Genomic DNA, 25,848 nt, shown 5'->3' with positions numbered 1-25,848 from the left:
GTGATTTTCCACTGTCTGACTGACTGGCTCAGAAAAAGTACATAGTGACATCTAGTGGCCATACTCCAAACATACACATGATCTTAAAACAGTTGAAACAAGGTTTAGCTGTGATACTGTGAAGAATTTCATGCTCCGTGTAAATAGCTGTATACTCACAAAGATCTGGATCATTTAACAAAAATTTAATATTATTATTTTTTAATAATGAAAGTACTTTATATATAGTAAAAAAATAATAAGAATTTAATAATAATATAAAATGTTTTGCCTTACTTTTAAATAAATATATAAGTGCTAAACATAACATTGTTGAGTATCTAAAATAACTCCCCTGTCATTTTGGATTGAGTGGCACCAATACCTTTTGCATAGCAGCTGTGGAGATCAGCATGGTCAAATAAACTGTCCGAACCATTAGTTTAAAAAGCCAAAGCCATCCTGACATCCCCAAGCCCTTGTCATTTATTTTTCCATGTGATTCTCAACTGAAATTTAGCAGGCGGGTTTGATGTGGATCTGTAGTGGCTTCCGTATAGAAATTTTAATCAGCTGATTAAGTGGGTACTAAAACTTGGTTTTGGCACCAGTATCAAACTGGTGCCAAATTTGATGAATACCTATCTGATGAATACTGGGCCAATGTGACCGCCATGGTGGCCCAAACTGAAATATGAAGGTAAGCATGGTACAAAAAAATGCATTCTCAAAATGTGAACATCAGTTTATTATTTGTGTAAGTTGTAAAATCACCACAACAAACTTATCAGCTAAAGTGAAAAACCTAAAGGTCAACTCAGTAAGAGCCCTGAACTCCACAGCATAAAAAGACATATTCTACCGAGCCTAATGTTCAGCCTTGCTATATGTCCACCCTCTCTGATTTTGAATGTGTGTAACTTACTTCAAGCTCTTTGCAAACAGCTGGTAAACTAAGTCAGTGGGAGGTAAGGGGAGCCTAGCTGTGAAGCTATCATCATTGCTGCTGACTTGCAGGATAGATGCTGACCCTCAGATGACTGGTGCCAAACTCCGCCCGTAAGGATGTCTTTCCCAGTTATTCAAGACCCTGAGCTAGTATGTCTCTGTGGCATCTCTTGGACCTGGCCTGCTTGGAGTGAGAACGCAATGTAAGACATCTTCAGCCTTTACATTTAACAGAAATATTCCATATGTTAAGGTTTTGGTATTTAGGTATTGTTCTACTGAAGTGATCAAGGACACTGTTGGATGCTTCCAGGACACATTTGCGTGTTCAAAATGGTCTGCGAGGCATCAGTTGTAAAACAAAATCTTCCTTCATCCTACAGATGTCTAAAAGGACAAAGGCTGGAAAAAGAAGAGTAAGGAAAAGTCAAGTTAGACTTTGTTCAATGCATTGTCCCTCTGATGGACACATTGCAAGTAACCCTGACAATGTGAAGACCTTCTCTACATTTAGCAGTGTGTGTGTCGGTGAAGACTTGTTTGCTGACAGGAGTGACAATGGAGTTCTTTATCTGAATCCTCAAACACCAAACTGGTCTCTTGTTGAGAGCTTTGCTGAGCTATCACCAGCAGAAGAGGTGGAAATACCTGTGAAGCAAGTCCACACCGGAGCCATGTCACCTTGTTCCAAACATGCTGAGACCAAAAAAATGTGTGACTATAATGGGTCGTCAGATGCTTTAAAGGCGAAGGAAATCAACTCGGTCCAACACTTGACGAGTCAGAAACAGGACTCAGACCAACAGAGGACAGCTAAACTCGAAGCACTAAATGCTGAGGAATGTTCTCCAAATGAGGATGGAAAATGGACCAAAGAGAGACTCTCAGCAAATAATTTACCTAAAAAATGTAAAGACAACAAAGGCTTACGACTTTTGGCTGCAATGAAAAGACGGAGTGCAGTGGACACTAAGGACCGTCCCTTTAAATGCACACACTGCCACTGGGCTTTCAAGAAACTCTGCAACCTCCAGAGCCATTTACAAACGCACTCTGGTCTCAAGCCACATGTGTGTGATATATGTGGCAAGGCTTACTCACATCAGGGCACGCTGCAGCAGCACAAGCGTCTGCACACTGGGGAAAGACCACATCACTGTCCCTTCTGTGACAAAACATACATCTGGTCCTCAGATTACCGCAAGCACATCCGCACACACACAGGCGAGAAGCCATACGTCTGTGAAACCTGCGGCAAGAATTTTATCCGCTCCTCTGACTTGCGGAAGCACGAGCGAAACATGCACACCAACGACAAGCCTTTCCCATGTACGCATTGTGGCAAGACCTTCAACAAACCTCTCTCACTTAAGCGCCACGAGCGGAAGCACCTTGGTGAAAGGCCCTTCTCCTGCCCAGACTGTGGGAAAACATTCTCTCTAGCCAGCCGCATGGCTGAGCACCAGAAGGTCCACATGGGAGTACGGCCGTTTGTTTGTTCTGTGTGCTCTAAGTGTTTCACAAAATCCTCCAATCTGACAGAACACAAAGCCATTCACAGTGGAGTACGGCCTCATAAATGTGGAGAGTGCGGTGTGGCATTTGCCATGGCTTCCCGTCTGGTTCGTCACCAGTTCATTCACAGCAACCAGAAGCCATACAGCTGCACGGGCTGCAGCAAGAACTTCAACCACGTCACACAGCTGAAACTTCACCAGGAGCAAACTTGTGCCGGGAGGATCTTCGTCTGTGTAGAGTGTGACAAATCTTTCCAGTGTGCCACAAAACTTGCACAGCATGTGGTGGAACACACAGAGAAAAAACTGTGACCCTCATGAACAGATGGTATTTTTCATGTTTAACTCCTATGTCAGATATCTTTACTTAGCACTGGCTAATCTTAGTAGAGTATTGAAAGATTTTATTTAGTTTAAAGTTTACTTCTATGTAGACACTGGACCTGCTTATGGGCAGAAGACACCACATTATCTCCTGCAGAGCCCTGAAACAACCATGGCCTGAATTCACTTTAACAAGTCCTCAGAGACCCCAAAATGCTTTACACTACAATCAGTCATCCACCCATTCACATACTGACAAAGGTGAGCTACATTGTACCACCATCAGCAGGCAAGTAGGGTGAAAAATCTTGCCCAAGGACACAATGACTGAGACGGACACAGCAGGGGCTTCAAACCAACAACCCAACCGTTACAGGACAAACTCCTACCACAGTCACAGCCGTCTATGTCACTATGTCACTCTATGCCCTGGAATTGCTATGAAGGGACTGGCAATGTCCACAGCATCTTAATTGGATTAAAGTCCAGACTTTGACTGGACCTCTCCACATTTGTTTAGTATTTTGTTAGCAACTCAGTGGTGGACTTTCAAAATCCAAGTGTACTAGAACTTTAGGTCCTGACCTGATGGCTGGACATTCCCCTTCAGGATTTTTAGGTACAGAGCCAAATTCATGGTTCAGTCAATTCCAGCAGGTTGTCTAAGACCTAAAGCACAAATGCAGAACTTCTTATAAAGCTCCACTTTTGTCTTTTAGAGTTCAAAGAATATGTTTCCAAAGGTCTTGGGGATTATGTTCTTTGGCAAATGTCAGAAGGACATTTTAAGTCAGCAACTCTTTTCATCCAACTCTTACAACTGAAATAAATGGAACAGAAATAAAAGGAAAATGCAGTTAATTCACCATTTTAGAAAGAAGATCAGTTTTCCACATAGGACCAGGGTGATTTGGATATCCTTTTTCCCTTAATAAATGAAATCATTTGAAAACTGCTTTTTGTATTTACTGGGGTTAATCTTGTTTGATAATCTGAAACAATTATGTTGACATTTGGAAAAGAATTTAAGGGCACATACTTTTTCCCAGCACTGTATTTGTGAATACACTGTTTGTATTTATAATTACAGTTAGCTACAAGTTAAACCCACACACAATCTTTCCCCATGGAGCTGGGTTCCCATGAGAATATCGAAGGCTAAAAATGTCCACCAACACAGCTTTGATATTAGAGCCCACAGTGATGTGAAACCGGTTACAGACCTGTTAGGCTGTTAAAGGGTGTATCCAAATGTAACTGATAATACACACAACGTTGCCTCTTTGCATTTTGGCTCACTAATAAAGTAGCACCAGCTTTCAATAATTTGTACTTGCTTGAGCGTGGTATCATTTCCCCCTCTTGTATCTAAAGATATACAGATTTTACCTAGATTTCTGTACTTCAAAATCTGGGTAAAAAACATAATTTGGTTTTTAACCAGTGAGCTACTCACATTTACTGGGAAGTGTGGGGCTTTCAGGGATACAACCCCTCTTGTGGTAGGAGGGTACTGCAATTTACCAGAAACTCTAATTAAGCAGGAGCAAAGAACACTGCGTTTATTTTTCATAAGCTGAGACACTAACATGGTGTTAACTGTTCACCTAATATGAAGGTGGAAAGAAATGAACATAAAATAAAAGCTAGCATTAGCAGAGCAGCACAGCTAGCCATATACCAAGAACAGTAACACTTTAAAATACGTTTTAGACATTGCTTCTAAAGCATTGTAGTGACATTTGTTATTATTTACCAGTTTTTTGGCATGTCAAAGCAATTTGGACAAATTACTATTGCAGTAAATGTGCTCAGCAGGTTTAAGTACCAGTGCTGATAAAATGTTACTTAAAAATTGCTGATCAGCCATGATGCTTAAAAACCTCTCCTTCAATGAGACATATACCAGTGCTGGATGGACCACTATATGAGCAAAAGGTCTACATACCCTTGTAAAAAACGTTTGTAGAATGTCATCAAGCATCTAACAGACAACTCCAGTTCAGATGGCACAGACAAGAGGGTTCATCCATTTTTGTATTTATCTGTCAGTGTATATTTTTCAAGTTAGTACTTTAACTTCATACATATTTTACTGTGCTTTTTTTTATTAAGAGATGTTTTTGCCAGCTCAATTACATTTCAAACATTTTACAGGCAGCAATAAAAATAGCAAGATTTATTCAGTGATAAAATATGGGAACCTCAATGTTGCAATTCAGCCATGTTGATGTTGCAAATGTACAATAAAAAGCTCAGCACCACCCATTGAGAATGAATGCCTTAATGTATTAAATATGTGCTGTTTATACTTTATCATGTGGTAAACTTTAGCTTCTATCATATCTTGTATCGTTTTCTTTTAAGCAAACCAGACACAGCATTGCAAATGTAATATGAAGGTGAAGTTCAAAGAACAACTGGTGATATTCCTAACAGTACAAAATATATATATATATTTTAATTACTGTATAAGTATTAGTATTATGTAAGGGAAAATATCTTTGTCTTTAATTGCCCAATTAGATTTCTGGAGTGTCTGGAGGCTTTTTGAAATGTTCTTAATCATTCAGTGCTGGATATGCTTATGCTGTGACACATTACTGGCAGCGAGTGGCATGCATGCTGTTTGTGTGTGTTCCATTCCTTGACCGATCACACTTGGCTTCTGCAGACTAATAGGAAAAGGATACAGCACCTGCTCTGTGCAAACTGAAAGGCACACTTGGCATTATTCATTTACTCACCACAGTGGTGTGACATTAAAAACAACAACAAAAAATCTCATAAAGGCTAAGAATGAGAATACAGTTTTTAAAGTTTTTTAATATTAGAGAGACAAATAATTCTCCTGTAACTGATGTGCAGTAGGTGCTAATATAATTTAAAAACCCAACCTCATTGCTTGACTTAAAACATCTTATCTAAATAAAGAGAGTTTTGCAAGACAACAAAGTTATAAAACAAGTGATCCTAAAAGTAAATGTAGTTCTGTGATAGGCATTTTAGTGAGTTTTTTGGCTATACAGACGTATACCAGAGAATATAAGTAATGCAGTCCTGTCTCGCATGAACAATACATAAACAGTTTGGTTCTGTAAATGTTTGTCCGGTGGGGACAGAGATGTTGGCAGCATAATGACATGGGAACACACTATTCCATTTGATTTCTTTCAGGAAGCTTGGTTGGTGCATTTTGCAGCTCTTTCATACATTCAGAAGACTAATAATCAGGTACAGTTTGATTGTGTGCACAATTTAAATCATTAGCCAGTGTGCTGTTAAAGTTGGCTCCAATTTTCTCTGCCACATGAAATGTGCTTCTTTGTTGCTGATAAAACTGATCCCAGTCACCTCTTCGGTGTAAGAACAGTCGCTGGGGTCAGTGACGCTGTCCTGCTCCCCCAGTGTGTCCTGCAGCCGGTGATGATTTCCCTACCATCAGCTTTCAGGAAGCATACCTCTGCTGTTTTGGCCAGTGCAATATGAGCTGCTAGTATTTCTGCCCCAGGCATGCAACATGATGGTGAGTCCACTATAGGGTTTTAAAAGGACACCCCTAAAAAAGAAATATCTGTGCAAGTAAACAGTATGCAGTTCTTACTGAGGCTACCCTAAGCTCAGTCATTAGGAATATGTGCACTTTTAACAATTGAAAGGCCTTACTTCGGTTTTAGTGTAATCAACCAATCTGCAAACACAAAAACATTTAATCACAGCTGATTCTGTTTAATGGTGTTTGTATAGCAAAGTGTGTTAAAATTTTACCTGTTATGGAGCTATGCAGCTTTTACTACCTTGGCTGCTGGCCTATGAGAAAAACATGAAACAAGATTTACACAAAACATGCCACGGTTATTCAGGTGGGTTAAATGATATTAACAAGAACCAAACTTCTGCAGTGTTTTAAATTTCAGTGCTAAAACACAGCAGTGTGCGCATATCATGATTGGAACTAGACGCTATTGTTCCCTGCTATTAAAATGGTATCTGTGCAGAGAGGATACTCTGAAGAGATCAGGATGCTCTATGCATCACTTAAAATTTACCAACAGTGCCTTTCATAACAATGTATTTCAATGTGATCTGACTGCAGTAGGGGCAGTAGGGGCAGTAGGGGCAGTAGACTTCCCTGCAGTATGATGCAGCCACCATAGTGTTTCACCATGCAGGTATGGTGTGTTCACAACAAATGGTGAATGGCCTGCACTTGCACTTTCAGGACTCCAAAGTGCTTTACACTTCAATCAGTTATCCATCCTGTTATACACACATTCACATACTGACAGTGGTAGGCAACATTGTAGCCACAGCTGCCTAAGGGCAGATTAACAGAAGCGAGGCTACCTTTTGACCACCATCATCAGGCAAAGCAGGTGAAGTGTTCCTTGCCCAAAGACACAACGACTGAGATGGATGGAGCAGGGGTTCAAAGTGGGCAACCCACCGGTTACAGGACAAACCACTACCACCTGAGCCACTATTGCCAAATAATGTGCACTGTTAGTTTTAAAACACATACAGTTTATTTTGCTTGCAGAGACAAAAAAACACTTTAGGTCTCATCTGACCAGGGCATCTTTCTCCACGTTTTTGTTGTGTTCCTTTTATGGTTTGTGGAACCTCTAATGGCTTTCATTTAATTACTTTCATTCAACAATACTTTCTTTGTGCCACTCTTCCATAAAGTACAGATTTGTTGGGTGCATGGCAAATCCTGTCAACAGATTCTCCAACCTGAGCTGCGGATCTCTGCAACTCCATCAGTTACATTATACCTTTTAGCTCTGATTAATGCTGTCCTTGCCCGGTCTGTCAGTGTAGATTAACAGCCAAGTCTTGGAAGGTTTGTAGTTTTGCCATACATTTTAAACCCTGCTTTTTTCCTGACCTATTTACTGTGTTCATTGGTCATTAGGAGGCTGTTTGTTCACAACGTTCTCTTAAGGCCTCTACAGAACAGTTATCAGTAATTAGTAGCACTAGATTCTATGGGGCTAAATTATAATGCATGCCACACTTTTCAAATTTTTATTTGTACAGAAATGCAAAAATCATGTATATATTTTCCTTCCACTAATCATGTATGCCTTACTTTATTTTGGTCTATCACATAAGATCCAATAACATCTATTGAAGTTTATGGTTGTAATGTGACAAAATGTGTGAAAACGTTTGCAAAAAACCGTAATCATAACATAGAGAAATGACCAACACAGTTACAGAGGAAACTGTTTTGCAATTTGTCTTATGATTCACCTGCTCTCCTTGAGAAAGGATTTATCCCAGCAGGGGAAGGGGAGGGTGGAAATGTACCAGGGGAGAGAACAGCAGGTGGAGGAGGTGGATGGCTGCCAATAGGTGGGAGTTGGTTCTGGGAAGTTACAAAACAACACCTTAACATAAGCCCAATTAAAAACTGACGAAATCTGTGCTGTTTACTATGTGTTGAAATCTTACCGTCTGAGCTGGGACGTCAGTCTCTATATTTTCCCTTTGGGCATCTTTTGGCTTAGATTTGAACCAGCCACCAAACCACCCTGTTTTTGTGCTCTGTGTAAACAGAACAAAGACTTTATCCATGTTACAACCTGTCAGTTTGTAATGCTGCAGCTCTAAACACACACCACATTGCCAAACTTATTGGGTCACACCACCAAATCAATGAATTCTGGTTTTCTAATCACTTCCATGGCTGCGGGTGTATAAGGTTTGGTACGGAGAAACCTGACTGACCTGCACAAAGTCCTGACCTCAACCTTCTTGAACACATTTTAGAGGCTGCAATTCTGGTTTTCTCATCTAACTATGAACACACTCACACCTAAACCCTGAGGAAGATGTTTACAGAATATTTAAAGTTACTATGAATAGGGTGTCATCAAAGTTCATGAACATGTGAAAGAAGACAGACAAATACTTTGGCAATTTAGTGTATCTGAGGCCCCATCCTACCTGTTTAGGAACCTCTTGGGGCCCCTCAGACTCCTCCACAGTCCCAGTGATGACCTGCTGGTTTTGATTGTGACTGAAGGTAACTTCAAGCATCTGCTTATTTAATTCCAATTGAACATAAAGAACAACAATTCATCTGTTTTTAAAATGAATGAGGAAGTTTTTCGTTTTGCTGATTTTAAACAGATGATGATTTAAAAAAATCTCTCACCATCCCAGCCTCAGAAGATGTGTCTGCCTCTGTGGGGGCAATAAAAACAAAGTAGTTCAGCTGAGGGCTTACAGGATGTAGTAAATATCTGGACAGAGACAGGAATGAATGCTGGTTGGCAGTAGCTCCTCACCATCAGCTGGACAATTTGGCATGGAACTTCTGACTTCAACACCATCTGTGTAATGATGACTGACGTTTTGGCTCATAGGCACAGAGGGAGTATGAACCACCATTGTTGGCATTGAGGGAGTATTGGCATGAGGCCTTGACAGAACAACAGGCAGAACATAACAGAGCTGGTCAGGACTTGGCTTCAATTTATGAAGTAACCTTTGTTATTTACAAAGTTGATAACTGCATATTTCTTAACTTTTATGTACCTGTGCTGTGTTTTTGTGTCACTGTTTGACATTACTGTCATTTCTCCTGTCTCTTCTCTGGTCTCATGGATGTGGCTGCCTTGGTGCTCAGAGCTTCTAAAATAAAGGACCTCAGGCTCTGGACCTTGATTATGAGAACTTAAATCATCCAGATTAGAGTCTATAGAGATAGATAAATGTATTTTTATGTCAAATATGCAAGAAACACATTTGAAACTAGATGTTTCAATACTCAGTAAAAGAGACAGTCATTACTTCTTACTGTAAGACATTCAATCAGACAAAATATTTTCTGTTGTTGGTCAGTTTATTTCCTAAAAGACAGAACAATGAGAGGAATCATTGTATGCTATTTCTTTTACTTTTAAATAAAATCAAATTCTAAAGTTCACATTTGAGATTACACTGCCTTTAAACAATTTGGGAAACTCAAGATAATGATGTCATGACTTTGTAAGCTTCTGATTGAATAATTCACAGCATCTAAGTTAAATTGAGGCACAAAAATTGAGGTAGACAACACCTCAAACACACCGCTTTCTTATGATAGACCAAGGAAAAACTATTTTCAAAAAATCTGCCAAAATATCAGGAAGAGAATTGTGGACCTTGACAGGTCTGGTTCAACCTTGGGTACAATGTCCAGATGCTTGAAGGTGCAAAGTTCAAACTGTTATATAAAATTATAAACAGGATGGCCAAAGAGCTTGTAAAGACGCTGGCCTAAGCATGCGAGAGAGTGTCATTATCCAAAGTCCTTGGACTTAAAGGCCACTCAGAGAGGAAGAAGCTATTATTCTAAAAGCATCATAAAAAGCCACATAACTGTTTGCAAATGTACTCAGGGACAAATATCTTGATTTAAGGCATGTCCTGTGGTCTGATTAAGCAAAAATCAAAGTGTTTGACTATAATAACCATTGCTATATCGGTAGGAAAAAGGGAGGGAACTTCTAGAGAACACCATCCCAATTGTACGGGTGTGGCAGCATCATGTTGTGTGGTTGTTACAGTTAAAAAGGCAATTCTAACAAATGTTAAGGAAATGTACTTGCATTTGTGAATTTGAGCAAAATTTTCAAAAATACTGTAAATCAATTCTGTCATTATTCTGGCATATATCAAATATAATAAATTCTGACTAAAAACAGAAAACCTTCAGTCTGATTCATTGTCAGACAGTGAGAAAAAAGCCAGTTTAGTTTCAATTGAATACAATTGCTCACCAGTAGGAAACCTCACTGGCAACATTTGAAAGAAAACTTACCTGGATACAGTTGGCTGTCCTTCTGCGCCAAAACATGACTTGGGGTAGCTAACTGTTTCATATCAGTACAGTCATAATTCCCCATCTGAGTACAAGAAACATAGACATCAGACTAGGCAAGGCAAGTTTATTTGCAAATTACATTTTAGCAATGGGACAATTAAAAATGATTTACATGATGAAAAAAGTACATTTCAGTGGCATGATGTAGGAAAATAAAGAAAAGTTGGAGTACAGGCTAAAATAATGGAGGTTTCAGTTAAACGTTTAAATAGAACAGTCAAAGACAACTCTGAACAAACTGGTTTTTAACTTTGATCTAAAAGAACTCAGGGATCCAGAATTTTTGCAGTTTTCTGGGAGTTGTTTCAGATTAGTGAGGCATAACAACTGAATGTTGCTTCTCCATGTTTGGTTTTGATTCTGGGTATGCAGAGTAGACTTGAACCAGGGAACTGAGTGGTCTGGAAGGTTCATATAACAGAAATAAATCTTGAATGTATTTTGGTACTAAGCCATCCAGTGACTTATAAACTTACAAAAGTATTTTAGTCTATTCTCTGAGATACAGGGAGTCAGTGAACGAACTTTAGAAGTGGGGTGAAGTGCTCTACTTAGTTCTAGTGAGGACGCAGGCAGCAGCGTTCTGGATCGGCTGCACCTGTCTGATCGACTTTTTAGGCAGACCTATAAAGGCACTTTTAGTAATCAATCTGACTAAAGATAAACGCATGGATGAGTTTTTTTTTTTTTTTTTTTGGTCCTTTAATTCTGGAAATGTTCTTCAGGTGATAGAAGGCTGACTTAGTGACCTTTCTTTATGTGCCTCTGGATTTTCAGATCTGAGTCCATCTGTACACCCAGATTTCTGGCCTGATCGGTAGTTTCTAGCTGTATTAACTGAAGCTGTGTGCTGACTCTTCATCAACTTGGTCCTTTGGTCCAAAATTAATTACTTCCATTTTGTTTTTATTCAACTAAAGAAAATAATGGCACTTCCTCAGACTAATTTGTTTAGTGCATAGCTGGAATAGGTTCATATTCACCTGGTGGCATTGTAATGTAGAGCTTTGTATCATCTGCATAGTTATGGTAACTTATCTTGTATTAATCTGAGTTAGGTGGAGCATGTAGATGTTAAATAGGAGAAGTCCCAGGATGGAACCTTGAGGAACCCTTTTGGTGGAAAAAAGTTCCTTGACATTCAAGTAAGGCTCAAACCAGTCAAGTGCTGTACCAAAAAGACAGACCGAGTTCTCCAGTCACTCTAGTAATATACTGTGATAAACAGTGTTGTATGCTGCGCTGAGGTCCAATAGCACAAGCGCTGTGGTCCTGCCACAGTCCGCATTTATGTGGATGTCACTGAACACCTTGATAAGGGCAGTCTCGGTACTGTGGTTTGCAGGACACCTGACTGGAAGACGTCAAAGAGGCTGGTCATTGTTAAAAAGCTATTTAACTGTTGAAACAGCTTTTTCAATAACCTTGCTGATAAATGGAAGATTTGGAGATAGGCCTGTAATGCTGCAATAGCAACTTGTCCAGATTCTTTTTTAACAGTGGTTTGATAATTGCTGTTTTTAAGACCTGGGGGAAACACATGACAAAATCGCTGAGTTTATTATTTGAATCAAATCAGACCCTATGACAGACAAAACTATCTTAAAGAAAATCAACACAGCAGAAGGAGTAACTCGATGTGTAATTTCCTATCAAAGTTGTAGTTGATTTGGTAAAATTTTGTCACTTTGTCAAAATTTGTTTTGATGGACACATCATTATTGGATGTGCCCATCCTTTCTATTGATGGACAGAGTATCCTTCTAATCTTCTGAGTATTCTCAGTAAAGAGGTTAGCAAACTCATTGCAGGCCTTGTCAGAGTGGAGTTCAGACACTACAGACACAGGACCATTTGTTAACCCGTCGACTGTAGCAAACAAGGCATGAGCATTATTGTTTTTTAAGATGCAATGCTCATCTACTGAGTTACTGGACAAAGTGGAAATAGAAGAGTAAACTGGGTTAAACAATTCAGTTGCACTGTCCTTAAAAAAGGGCTTTCTTATTATATTTATTTGGCTAATTAAGTCAATGGAAATAATGCTTTCAAAGATAACAAAAAAGGGGTCAGATAAAAAGTTGCGCATCTTAAGGGTCTAACAGAAAGTAAACCTTTAATATAGCTATCTTAACAGCTTTTTAAAGCTGCACTGTAAAGAATGTTAGCCTGGTAACAAACTCTAAAACGTTTTCCACAAACATTGTTTAGCTTATTAAGTACATTAGGTTAGCATGACAAACATTTATGGAAATTGGACTGGTGTTTCAGGCACCTGATCATAAAACAGTGAGCGGTCAGATCGTATATTTGATCTGATGCTAAAAAAAAACGTCAGCGCATCAGTCATCCCAACCTGACCTGCAGAAAATCTCAGAACAAAATTACTTGGCAAGCCATTTAATATGTGGAGTCAACTAGCTGAAAAATATTTCTTATTTGGTGTCACAAACCATGTAGAAATCATGAATGTCTACACTAAATGTTATAGTTAAAAAGAACAGAACACAAACGAAAGTTTAGCAGTTTTCCTTGTTAGATTAGTCTTTAGTTTTCTAGTTATTCTATGTTTTCTGTGAACTTTCAGTTATTCTCTTTTGGATTATTTCCAGTAGGTCTGTTTAGTTCCAATTCTGTCTTGTGTCCACTCTCAGCCACTGCCATTAGATATCAACTTCATTCAGTCCACCTGCTTCATGCCAATCACTCTCTTTTCTTTACCTGTCAATAGCAATATAGACAGGCATGGGTGAATACTGCTTATTTCATGCCATGCCCGCTCATGTCTGTGCCTGCTTCTGGTTTTCTCATGGCTGGCTTTGGTTTTCATCTTTATTGAACGTTTTAACTCGCTGTGCTGTCTCTGCCTGCCTGCCTGTGGGGTGCTTTCTTTTTACAATGACTGTAAGTCACTGTAGTTAAATACTCTGTGTTAGAGACTTCTGGCTCCATTAAACCATTAACAAGAAAGAATAAAGCTTTTTTATTGGACATTGATACGTCCTAAATAATTCAGAACATCTGTGATCCAACTAGTTGTGATTAGAAATTGAACTGAATGCTCTTAACTTGTGATATCATATTTTCCACAGTGTCTGTATTCTCTGACATTTAGAATTGAGGCGAGATGAAAGCTAATCACCTGTAAGTGTTGGTGTCGTGTCCGAAGGTGTTTGAGCCACTCTGGTTCCTGTGCTGCTCCACTAAGCCCTGCTTCACTGTACTGACCCTCTGAGAACCTCAGTCTGTCTGACAGCTGCAGGAGAAAACATACACACAGCATGTGTAGCCCCAATTAGATTGAAAACTTTGATAAAACAGGTCAGACATTGAAGCCATATTGTTTCAGGTGTGCATACATACTTTAATAACCTCCTCTGTCAGCACATAGTCAGGCTTCCTCTGCCTGAGAATGGCCTGCCCTACCACCTCACAGTAATGGAAGGCTTGGGATGAAAGCCCGCAGTCCAACAGCCGACTGGCATACAGGTACTTATACGCCTGATCACAGAGCAGTGAACATCAGCATCAAACACAGTAGAATAACCTAGAGATGACTTTATATTTACTCTTTGTTAGAGCTCTGGTAGAAGACAGGTCTATTACAGTAGGTGTGAACTACCTGAAAGGATGGGATTGCAAATGATTTTCCTCCAAGCGTCTGACAGTACTCATATAACTCAGTACACTGGATGGCAGAATTTGAAGCAAAGTTTCCGAAAGACTGCCTGAAAAACCGGAAGGGAACTGGTGAATGACAAGGAGGGTCTTGAAAAATAGTCATTACCCTTGAATTATCAAGTTAGTATTTTAAAAGGAAAAACACTGTAGACCTGCAATGAATGAACAGAGTACTGAAAGGTCCCGGCACAAGCGTTTATCAGAGAGGAAACAAACAGGCCAACATTTATCCTAAGAAGCTGCAAAGCAAACAAGGAAAGTTTGGAGTGCATGTCTGTGAAACCAAGTTAAGATCTGCACTCCAAACCCTGGATTTTATGGAAGAGTGGACAGAAACAATGTCTCTCAAAGGATCTCCAAGCATCTGGAAGAATGTACAGTGTTCTGCCTAAGTATCATACAATTTGAAATTTTGCAAATATTTTTGACCTTATGACCGCATAAAGTCTGTATATTGTATTTTGATTTTATGTGACAGACGAACAGAAAGTAATGCAGAATTGCAAAGTTGAGGAAGATTTACTTTTCAAAATTATTTACACATACAAATGTGAATAGTACATGGACCACCTTTTATAATGATTGCATAAACAAGTTTTTTTGTCTAACGAATGCACACATCTGAACACAGACCATTTTCCCCATTCTTCTTTGAATATAGCTCAGTCAGACTGGATGGAGAGCTTGTGCAAAACAATTTTGAAGTCTTGCCACAGATTCTCAGTTGGATTCAGGTCTGGACTTTGACTGGGCCAATCTCACACAAATATGTTTTGATCTTTACCATAAGTTTTGCCGTCTCGAGTCTTTTCCAGCCTCTAACAGGTTTTCTTCCAGGATTGTCTTGTATTTAGCTCCATCCATCTTCCTTTCAACTTTGACTTTTCCTGTTCATGCTGAAGAAACACATTCCCACAGCATGATGCTGCAACCACCATGTTCCACAGCGGGGAGAGTATGTTCAGAGTGATGAAAGGTTATACCACATATGGGGCCTGATCTTCAAAAGGTTTGCATGTACAAAACCACTTGCAAACCTGTTTATGTCCACAAAGCTGATCTACAAATGAGGTGCCTATCGGACTGCGTGTGTAAAATCAGTAAAAAAGCGGCCGCAAAGTTTTTATGATATGATATGATAATGACCCAAACGTGCAAATTTGTAGGAGGATATGTACTGTTTTTGCATCTAGATTTAGCACGTTTGAAATCCAGGTACTAACTGGGAGCAAAGATGTCTGCTGTCACTGTGGCGAGGAGGAAGCATACAGCAAAGGACAGATAACAGAGAGAATCATCTGGACATGTAAACAGATTTGGGTGGTCAAAAATAAAAATAATTACAATAGATCAGAATAGAGGATTCTATGTATCTAAGCTCTGATTTGGAGCCAATCACAAACAGAAGCCATGACATTTCTCCTATTATAAATCTCCTTGAAATCCTGTTTTTTCTTGCCTCTGGATCATTCCAGTGCTCCATCGCAGTGAGATCATCTGCTGCTGAAGCACAAACCTGATCATAGCGAAGTGCACATAACTAACCAAGAGCACACAGCCTGTTTATTGTAATTGCTCGTCATGTAAAGGACCCACTGTGCTGAGATGTTGATAATATAATTAATAGGAAAGAAATAAAGACATCATTAAGGCAGATTAAATCCTTCATCTGCAAACTGGATCACTAAAATCCCTTCTTAACAGGTGAAAAATCACTATTTTATGGCAACCTAAAATTTTAGGGCACCTTCCATGAGGTGAAAAAGACCTTTAACCTTGTCACCAAACAAAACTCACTGCATTCTTGACAGTGACATCGTTGCAGAGCAGTTGGAGCTGGATCAGTTTGATTACGTTGTTTAAATGTGAACATATGCCAGGGGAGGGTTTATATAAGGAAACATTATTCTGTGTCACCAAAAACTATTTAAATAATCAAACAGGTTTTATATCGTTAAAATATTGGCAAAACAAATTCTGCTAAATCATTGGCAAACATTTTATTTTTACATATACAAATTCGATTTAAATTCTTTGCAGGAAAGTGAGGTTTGCTTGTTTGCAGGACAGTGATGTTGGTTTTAAAATTAGCAAAGCTATAACATACAGATTGCCAACTCCTACAACAATCTATTTTTATGTTGCTGATATTATGTCCAGGCTTAAATATTGTGGCTGTTTATGATAAACTCTGAACTCTTCAAACATATACTCTCAAAAACAAAAAAGAACACGGTGAGTCTCTGAAAAGAATTAAAAGGCGGCAAACCTTTAATAAATTATTTGAAAGACATGTTTGTCTTTTATATTGTAAATATTGATTGGCCAATTTGTTGCGAGTTACGTCGAGCAACACAGTTAACAAGCTGTGGGCACTCTTATGGTGTTGTCAGCCTAGAGGTAGCACTGACCAGCTGCCCCCGTGTGCGCACCAATGGTGAAGGATGCACCAACAGTTTTTAAAGTTAACAGTTTGTTAACTTTAACAAAAGTTAACAAACTCTAACAGGCCAGAAAGCAGGAGCAGATCAGAACAGAAGGAAAGAATCAGAAACTGGATCATTCATGACGATGCAGCGCAAGAACCCCTGCTGGTTTCAAGCAACACAGCTTTTGTACACTTTTCCTCTATTTCCACTGGGGGCAGTAGCAGCCAGCCAGTAGCACATGTAATATCCTCATTTAAATAGGGCAGTCTGGACTTGTTTTGCACCCGTTATCCATTGCACGCAGCACATCCACTTATGTGCATTTTTTTTTTTTGTACAAGCAATTTACTGACCCTTATTTGGAATTTTTGCAGATCGGGTCCATAGTGTTTAGCTTGTTGGCCAAAAAGCTCAGTTTTGGTCATATTTAACCAGAGCACTTTTCTTTGCTGTGTCCCCTACAGCATTTGAGAGAAGCTGCAAATTAAGTGTTTCAACAATGTTTTTCTTCTCGCTTCTCTTCCATCAAGGCCAAGATTTGCGAATAGTTCTGCCCTGTCAGTTGTGGTAGGTTTGCAATTGTTGCATCTCATGAATGGACTGAACCGAGCTCCATAAGATGTTCAACGAGAACCTAACCCTGCCTCACACTCCTCCACAAATTTCTTCCTGTCCTGTCAGGTGTGTTCCTTGGTCTTCGTGATGCTGTTTGTTCTCTAATGTTCTCTATTTACTGAGGCCTTTACAGAACAGCTGGATCTATACTAACATTAAATCACACATTTTTGGACTTTTTTTACCAATCAGGTCAATTTGGCAGCACTGCATTGTCTTCAGTGGTATCGGATTAAAGGGCCTAAAAATGACTACATGCCACACTTTTTTAATTTTTCACAAACAATTTTAAACCCTTGTATTATTTCTCTTTTACTTTACAAATATGCCGTACTTTATCTTGATTTATCAAGGCTCTGTACCCTGGAACAATAAGACTCTCAGTCATAAGCAACTTTCTCCATATTTGTTCTAAGCAGAAGGTCTCTTAATAAGATAAGCTGTGGAGGCAGTTTGGTCTGATGAGTGGCGGTCGGTTGGAAGCACAGCTCACCTGTGGCTGCTGCCTAGAAGCACAAGTCTCTCTGCCTTCTGTGGAAAGATCCCAAAGGAAGTGCCGGCTGTCAGGTAACACACATGGGCAGCATGTATTAGGCCCCTGGAAGCTGCAGGGAGAAGAGCAATGCCACACATCAGTGTTTGTGTTTGTGTAGACTATTTGTCAGTCAATCAGTGTATCTATACCGAGTGAGTCCCCCATGGTGAGGATGGCTTTCTGTTGTACAGCAGGATTTCCTGTCTCATTCGAGAGCATCACAGCCAGATGGGGCCTCCAGTTGCCCCATTTTCCGTTTCCACAGCACTGGGCACAGAACATCATCACTGATACTCTTGTTAGGCTTCATAAAGTACTCATAAGTGGGAAATGTGATTTTATTGCAATATTTTACCATAGATGCAGATGGGACTCTCCCAGACAGAAGCTGGAAGAGAGTCTGGAGGGGATCATTTGCTACTAGCTGGTTTGTGAACCTGCCAACAGAGCAGTTTGTTTCATTTCACATCATAACCAAGGCTACCAGCAGTACTAGTGTCAGTTTTAACTGCCTGAAGTAGAAAATAACCTATATAAAAAACATCCCTTCTGCCTGGCCTTAGAGAATTTACACATTTCACTCTGACAACTCGGGTTCTGTCCCTCTTGTCAGTCACAGATCATAATCATGCTGGTTATTTGACAGCCTTGTCCCTACACATCCTCCTCCGACAACCCAACACATGCTGCTGTGGAATATTCTGTTGATTTTAAAAGTAGTCTGACAAAAAGAGACTAAATTATATTAAGAATAGTTCTCAGCAATCAATATTTAGCTGCAGATTAAAAATTTTAAAAACATATTGTTAATAAACATGATCTTTTGGCTTTTCTCTCTCAGAGAGTTGGGCTGGGCTGAGATAGAGACATGACTGAACCTATTATAGGCAACTGCACATAATTCTGCAGAACAGAAAAAATATTGTCTTTTATGTGTCCTGTAAAAAGACTACCCTGCTCTCAAGCCTACAGTGTGCCTTGCTAAACTAAATTCTGTTTAAGCAGGAATCTTCAGAGGCTGCTGAGATTTTACTCACAGTAAATGAAATGTCTCAGCAGCTATCTGCATTCAGTTCTACTGCAGTGTTTTGCTACATTAAAGTCAGGACAGTGTGCTGATTAAAATGCACATCAGTTCATGTTGTTTTAAAGGAACTTTAAAGCAGAGCAGAAACTTTAAAGCTGAGGCAGAGGGAGACTTATTCAACAAATTACCACGTGCATTTAAATGTGATCTGATTTGAAGAGCTGTGTCATTTCAAAGGTCTTGGAATTTCTCACCTGTTCAATACTGTGGTATAGGATCTGCTGCCCATTTTGCTGGCCAGAAAAAGTGCATGCCCCCACAGCCCACTGGTCATGGCAGACTCCAGAGCCTCCTGCTGACCACATGGGAATGAGTGAGAGAAACACGAAGAGCCCGGCACAACATGCACACTAGTGGTAAGGTCATTTAGATAACTGTGTTAAGACGTACAATGCTTTGCAAAAATTCAGAACCATGAACATGAACACCCTGTGTTAAAAGATGGTGCTTGCAGTATCGTACATCATGCATTGACACTGAATCTAAGTATAATTCCAGTTTTGAAAGACAAACCCACTTCAAAACTGTTTAAATGTTTAGTTTATTCATTTGTTTTAATGCTTATTTAAAACAAAAGGGCAGAGAAAATGTTTGTTGTGTGAGTAACAAAATCATAAGGTTTTGGTGATCAAACATCAAAAAACATCTAAACATCAAAAAAATCTAAATCCAAACATCAGAGTACAGGTTGTAAGAAAAAGACTGAACCTTCTTCCTTCCAGCCAGCAGTAGCTGAGTGTAGTTCTGCAGGGCCTTTTCTGGGCTCTCTCTGAAACTGCTGGGATCTCCTGTGAGCAGATCGTCTCCTTTAGAAGGTGGTGTTTCGACTGCTGGGTGCTCATCGAAATCAATGAGTGTGGGAACATCCGGTTTCCAGCTTCCATCTGAATGGGAATCCTGCATCAGGAGCTCAGCAATATCTGAGCCGACTATTTGCTGGAAAAATGAAAATATCTTAAAATCTGATGTTAAGTGCTAAATCACAGCTTTGACTTTTGATTGACAGCAATTTTGTTATCACGGTGTGAAATAATAAAGCTGCACAAGACACTTACTCCATTCTGTCTACAGATAAGTATCAGTAGGTTCCACAAGAGGGCAGCAGAGCTCCTATCAGACTGCTTGCTCTCTCTCATGCAGGCCCCTGCCTTTTGATGAGCAAAGTCTATGGCATCTACTTTATGCAAATCATTCCTAGTAAAATACGCAGAAAAAATACAGAGTCTTTATGATTTCAGATTTCTCCCAGCTGATAACATGCTATTTAGTGTGTAGCTTTTTGTATGCAATTAACAATACTGTACCGAGTCAAAGGTCCTGGAAAGTTTCTCATTTCCTGCTGTTCCTGCGTCTCACTCAGTATAACCTGTGTAGAAAGAAATTAAAATGTTTTGTTTAGTATCACCATTTAAAAATCCAAACTAAAATCCCACACAAATCCATTCTGAACTTACTTCTAAACTGTGGACTTCCAGCTGACTCAATTTCTCCTGGGGTGACAGGGCCGGAGTGACCCGTATGAGTTGGCCCGCAGGCCCAAAACTCACCACCACATGAGGGATTGAATACTTCAGAGGAACTGTGTTCTGAAGCACGGGTGCATGTTCTGAACGGGTGTAAAGCAGAACACAGCAGAGCTGATAAACATGCAGATAAATGACTATAAGACTGAACTTCAGTATTCCACTCACCTCCGTTAGAAGTGAAAACAGGCGGCATGTCCCGATCAGAGAGATCAGATTCGTTCATGTACTGACTCAGCTCATAGCTGCTGGAAGACAGTCCTGAGGTTTTGGAACTCTCTAGTGTATGGAGGTAATAGGAGGACATCTCCTCATTTTCTCTGGAAGCATTAACTTCATAATTGCTGAGGTAACACTGGGAGCTGTCCCTCTTCTGGTCATACCTGCAGAAGAATCGTCTTAGGTTTCTGTAGATTAACACTAACAATAGGAGAAACGAATCATTTTTCGTTTGGACAACAAAAAACCCTAATGTGGTATCAGAGGGGACCTACAACAGTCAGTCAAAACATTATGATCACTCTCTCCATTAGGCTCACTTTGTTATCAAGAAAGCCATCAGATGCTAAGCTATCAGTGGCAGATTCTATAAGTTCTAGGATATGCAAAGTCTGGTGTGGACGAACTATCATGAACGATACTACTTAGTCACAAAAAACAAAGTGGATGCTTGTCACCATGGTAACTGTAGCAGTCCTTTGGCTCTGGTGGGCTATCTATTCTGTTTAATTTCCATAAGAAGCAGCACTAAGGTTCAGCAGTTTGAGCTTCGGTAATTAAACTATTGGAACAAACTAAAATGGGTCAGCCATTGCTCCCTGAGACATGACTGCTGCCTGCTGCTCAATGCACACCAGGTCTGGTGGATCCAGAAAATGTAAATAATTTAAAAAGCTGCAATAATCTGATCGCATAAGTTAGCACAACTTTATATAAACCCTTATTTATGCATCTTCTGACTTAATTCCAATATTCTGGCTGTCAACGTCACACATCCTTAACTATTTTTGCTCACTGAACCTTTCAAAATCCTCCAAATCCACCAGACTCTGAGGACATCTGTTGTCCACAGCCTTTTTATGTGATCTTCTAACAGCTTAAGTTTTGAACTCTGCCTAGGTTATTCAAAAAAAAATTATTTTCTTTCATCAGCTTTCTAGAAGACACCTGAAGGTTTCAAGTCAAAACTGCCTGTCAGTTGGAATTATTCAGGATTTCATCCAAACCTCAGCTCCATCTGAGTAAAAGTCATCCTATAGCATGATACTGCCACCACCGAATTTCACTGCTGGCATGGTGATGTGCAGTGTTGTTTCCCCCCCAAACCTAACTTTTGGAGATAAGGTCAAAGGTTCAAGTTTAGTTTCATCAAACCATAGATTTGTAGATTTTGGCCAGGCCTGCTTGTTTGCTTTGGAGGTAAAAAGATGTTAATAGATGCAACTGAACAAATATCAGGAAAATCTTACTGCAACAGCTGAACTGTATTTCAGTTGATAAAATTCACTTTAAAGCCTGTTTACATGATGACAAATTTGTTTAGTTCTCAGCTGGACTGTACAGGATCTGTGTCATATTAAAGGTGTAAAAGGTTTGGACACTATTTATTAATTAAGTCTAAAGAATTTTACATGGTCACTGTATGATAATTTACTATGTTTAATCAAGTTAGTTTACCAAAACTTGTTAATGCAGTTAAAAAAGAGAAATGGAGCTCTGTAGCTCACCTGTGGTCCTCTGGATTAAGGCTTGCTCCATGTCCCTTCACGTGTGTCCTTTCAGGATACTGATTGGTTTTCCACGATTCTTGGGGATCCCACCGTACACCATCTCAATAGCAGAACAACATACCATGTCATTTTATACCATATCATGTCATTTCACATCTTACCAGATGTCTTATCTGATTGGAATCCCAATCAAGGAATTTTCAAATAATTAATCTCTAAACTTAACTCCTAATGCCCGTTGTTGGTGTACTGTCTATTTTTATGTCACCAGATACCAGCTAATAGTGAATCTGTCACTTGGTTGACTAATATTTAAAATTAATGGCCTTTTTCCATGTGCGCAGCTTGCAAAACCTTAATATAGGCTGTGCAAATTTTTTATTGATCTAACAAATCTGGGTTTTAGCTAACAATTAGTTTTTCAGCCTTTATAAAAAGCTTCACAGTAAGACTGTACTTGCTCCTCAGATTTCCCATCTGTCTGTGTCATGTGACCTGCTCAGCATCCTATGACAGCTTTGCCTGTAGAAAGCAACTGAAACACTGATCATTAAAGTTTACATAGTCCAAGCCAAAGCATTAAGCATAAAAGACAGAACAACTTTTTTTACAATGTGTTGTCTGTACATGATTACTGGAATCACACTGGAACGTCTTACAAACCAGATTATAAATACATTCTATAAAAACAGAAAGTAATTATGCTGTTAGCCTAGGACTTTAGCCAAGTGATCTGCATGAAAACATCAGCAGCAGGACCAAGATATTTGCACTGTAAACTAAAACTGTATGTGCTGTGTTAGGTATGTCTTTAGAAACACATGGCTGACCTACAGAAACTTCTATGGGACCAAATATATTAAATGTTTCAAATCATCAAACAAATGTTAATAGAAGAAAAGTAAATTAACTATGTTCAATCTCACCCACCAAGGCCCAATTAATGCCTGACCAGTATAATCAAAAAATCATTAAAAAACAACCTGTCTGACAACATGAAGTAGGCTAAAAGGTCTCAAGAAGCAACAAATCTAAAGAAAGAAAGTCACTGATGTGTATCAGTATGTAAAGGGTTGCAAAGCCATTTCTAAGGCTTCGCAATTACTCCAAGAGCGCATCAACAACTCATCCAGAAAGTCACCAAAAAACCCAGAACAACATATAAACCCCTGCAGGTCTGACAGTTTGGTTAAGATCAGGGTTCATAGTTTAACCATAATAGAGAGACTGGGCAAAAATAGCATCCACATGACAGTCATAAAAATCACAAAGGACACCAAGGACATTTACGAAAAACATCTTCATGATCCCCAAGACCCAAGACCTTTTGGCAACTCATCTGTGGAGTGGGGAAAAAAGGGTAATATTTTGGAAGCTGTGTGTCCTGTTACATCTGGAGTGAAACTAACACCTCAGAAAAACTTCACACTTCTTGTCAATCACAATGGTGGTACTTTGATGTTCTGGGGCTCCTTTGCTGCTTCATGACCTGGACGACCTCTCCTAACTGATGAAACCATGAAAGCAGCTCTCAAGCAGAAAGTCATTAAGGATAATGTCTGGCCATCAGTTTATTACCTTTAGATCAAGTACACCTGGGTTATGCAAGAAAATGATAATTGAAAGCACACCAGCAAGCGCACTTCTAAATGACTCAAACAACAAAATAAAGATCTTAGAGTGGTCTAGTCAAAGTCTGAACTTAAATCCAATTAAGATGCTGTGGTATAACCTAAAACAGGCGTTTGCTGCTTTAAACATGCTTAAAAACACCCAATTGTGGCTGAATTAAAACACATCTGTAAAGAAGAGGTGGCCAAAATCCACAAAACACTCACTACCAATTATTGCAAAAGTTGCTACCAAGGCTGGCGCAACCAGATAGTAGGTTAAGAGGCAATTACCTTTCCACATAGGGCCTGGTTGGTTAAGATATTTTTTTTAATTAATGAAATCATCAATCAAAAAACTGCATTTTGTATTTATTCAAGTTATCCTTATCTAATATTAAGATTAGTTTGGTCATCTGAAACAATGAAGTGTGATAAAAAGGTTAAATCAGAGGAAATCTGTAAGGGGTCAAACACATTTCCCACCACTGGACATGATTTTTAATAAAGAATCAGACTGGATGTCAGTACTGAATAATCGCAAATCACTGGGGTTGCTATCGGTAACAAAAAATCCCAACTCGTAAATCTCTACTGAAATATTTCACTTGAGTTACCTTGTGTCACGATACCTTGCTGTGCACGCTGTCCTCTGTAGTAGCCATGATAGCCATAGCCGTCTCGGTAATCCCAGTGATAGTGGGGGGGATAGTCATGCTGGTTTAATTGAAAAGATTGTGCAGGTCTTACAGAACATGCAATGCTGCTGTGGGCATAAAGAGAATAATTTGCTTAGTAGGTTTGCACCATCTGATGTTGCTGAATCACCATATCAAGATACAAAGTGTTGACTGCATTAACCGTAACATTTATTAATATATTTTCAATAGTTACCTGCAGTAACCTTTACCAAACTAGGACAGAACTGACCTGGACTGAGATCTGTGATGTTCCTGCCACCCATACCCATGGTCATATTCCTGAGAGTTGTATGGAAAGAGCTGAGGTCTGGCAGGTGGGCTGGTGAAATGGGTCATGTAACGGGCATCAGGACGACCCCAGTGCTGGTCCCTTTCTCTGTGGCCCGTTGGAGGGTAGTTCAGGTCCCATTCCTGCTGAGCAAACCTGGAGTAATGCTCTTTGTCTTTTATTCTGTGAGGGCGGCGACTGGACTCAGACAGCTGGTGGCTTCGTTGATCCATCTCCAAGGCTAGCTTTTACCACCTCAAGTAAGAATTAGAAAAAAATTATTTTTACAGTGTTTTATACATTAATTCACAAAAAGAATTTGGATGTTTTGCTGTGGTACTCACATCTCAGACATGTCAGATAAAGGCAAAGTACATCCACGGCTGCCACATCATTCATGGAAAACACATGAGCTGATAACAAGTCAGTCTGATAACGAGAGGAGAAAGATCACACTGCAACCAACAAAGGAATGTGCAAGTGCTAATCAGTGGCACCAAAAACAGTCTAAATTACCCTAAAGCAAGATCAAAACCAAAGAAAAAAGTTTTCATTTTATAAAAATACCTTTTTTTAAAGATTACAGATTATATTCCGAATGTTCAGAGTATAAAGAGGTGAAAATCCCTTCATACCTACTGTGTTTCCAATCAGTTTTCTCAGTAAGCTGAAGGTAAACAGTGGAGCACGCCCTGACTGCTGATCTAGCTGTGATCCATCCTCTGGCTGATTATTTTTTTTTAAATCACTCACATTGTCCATTATCTGCAGGGTAAACTGGATCCTCGTATTAGTTGTTTCATTTTGGGGGGAAAGGGCAACTTTGTAAGCTCTGTGTGTTTTGCCACGTTGTCGGTCGGGAGGCTGTGCAAGGGACGGTCACAGAGCGGTTTCGGGAAGGCTGATCTCAGATCAGCTATGGTAAAAGTTTCAGGGAAAAAGTAGAAATGGAAACTGACTTCAAAACAGTCCTGAAAACGTCAAAGCTGTATGGCTTTGAGTGTCTTAAAAATGCATCCACT

General features: G+C 39.5%; 2 protein-coding genes across 9 annotated transcripts; one reads left to right on the top strand and one right to left on the bottom strand.

The window, feature by feature from the left end:
* The first annotated feature begins 207 nt into the window (after positions 1–207).
* Positions 208–5,032, top strand: znf648 (zinc finger protein 648). Its single transcript, XM_047375577.1, has 2 exons — positions 208–1,130; positions 1,311–5,032. The coding sequence occupies exon 2, from the start codon at positions 1,311–1,313 to the stop codon at positions 2,754–2,756; it is 1,446 nt and encodes a 481-aa protein (XP_047231533.1). The 5' UTR covers positions 208–1,130; the 3' UTR covers positions 2,757–5,032.
* Positions 5,033–5,574: 542 nt separating this feature from the next.
* On the bottom strand, positions 5,575–25,814 carry sec16b (SEC16 homolog B, endoplasmic reticulum export factor). 8 transcript variants are annotated; one of them, XR_007039747.1, is made up of 27 exons: positions 25,462–25,814; positions 25,171–25,255; positions 24,788–25,081; positions 24,475–24,623; positions 22,245–22,347; positions 20,686–20,900; positions 20,449–20,600; positions 20,299–20,360; positions 20,050–20,188; positions 19,703–19,930; positions 19,189–19,286; positions 18,263–18,344; positions 18,057–18,174; positions 17,866–17,977; positions 14,270–14,375; positions 14,011–14,148; positions 13,790–13,903; positions 10,585–10,669; positions 9,318–9,477; positions 9,068–9,201; positions 8,935–8,963; positions 8,724–8,819; positions 8,229–8,321; positions 8,028–8,142; positions 6,537–6,578; positions 6,435–6,459; positions 5,575–6,327 (listed from the first exon to the last, which is right to left on the bottom strand). XR_007039747.1 is itself a non-coding variant. In XM_047375575.1 (26 exons), exons 3-25 carry the CDS (start codon positions 25,057–25,059, stop codon positions 6,562–6,564), a joined length of 2,802 nt encoding a protein of 933 aa, XP_047231531.1. In that variant the 5' UTR covers positions 25,060–25,081; positions 25,171–25,255; positions 25,462–25,814; the 3' UTR covers positions 5,575–6,459; positions 6,537–6,561. The 8 variants fall into 8 exon arrangements, 7 of the variants coding, with proteins under 7 accessions (XP_047231531.1, XP_047231530.1, XP_047231528.1 ...); XM_047375575.1 differs by having other exon boundaries at positions 5,575–6,459; positions 24,490–24,623; XM_047375574.1 differs by having other exon boundaries at positions 5,575–6,459; positions 24,475–24,620.
* Positions 25,815–25,848: the final 34 nt, after the last annotated feature.

Source organism: Girardinichthys multiradiatus, chromosome 9 (assembly GCF_021462225.1).
Source record: "Girardinichthys multiradiatus isolate DD_20200921_A chromosome 9, DD_fGirMul_XY1, whole genome shotgun sequence".
NCBI classification, from domain to species: domain Eukaryota; kingdom Metazoa; phylum Chordata; class Actinopteri; order Cyprinodontiformes; family Goodeidae; genus Girardinichthys; species Girardinichthys multiradiatus.
Note: the sequence above shows the minus strand (reverse complement) of the source record. Positions and strands in the feature narration are given on the sequence as shown.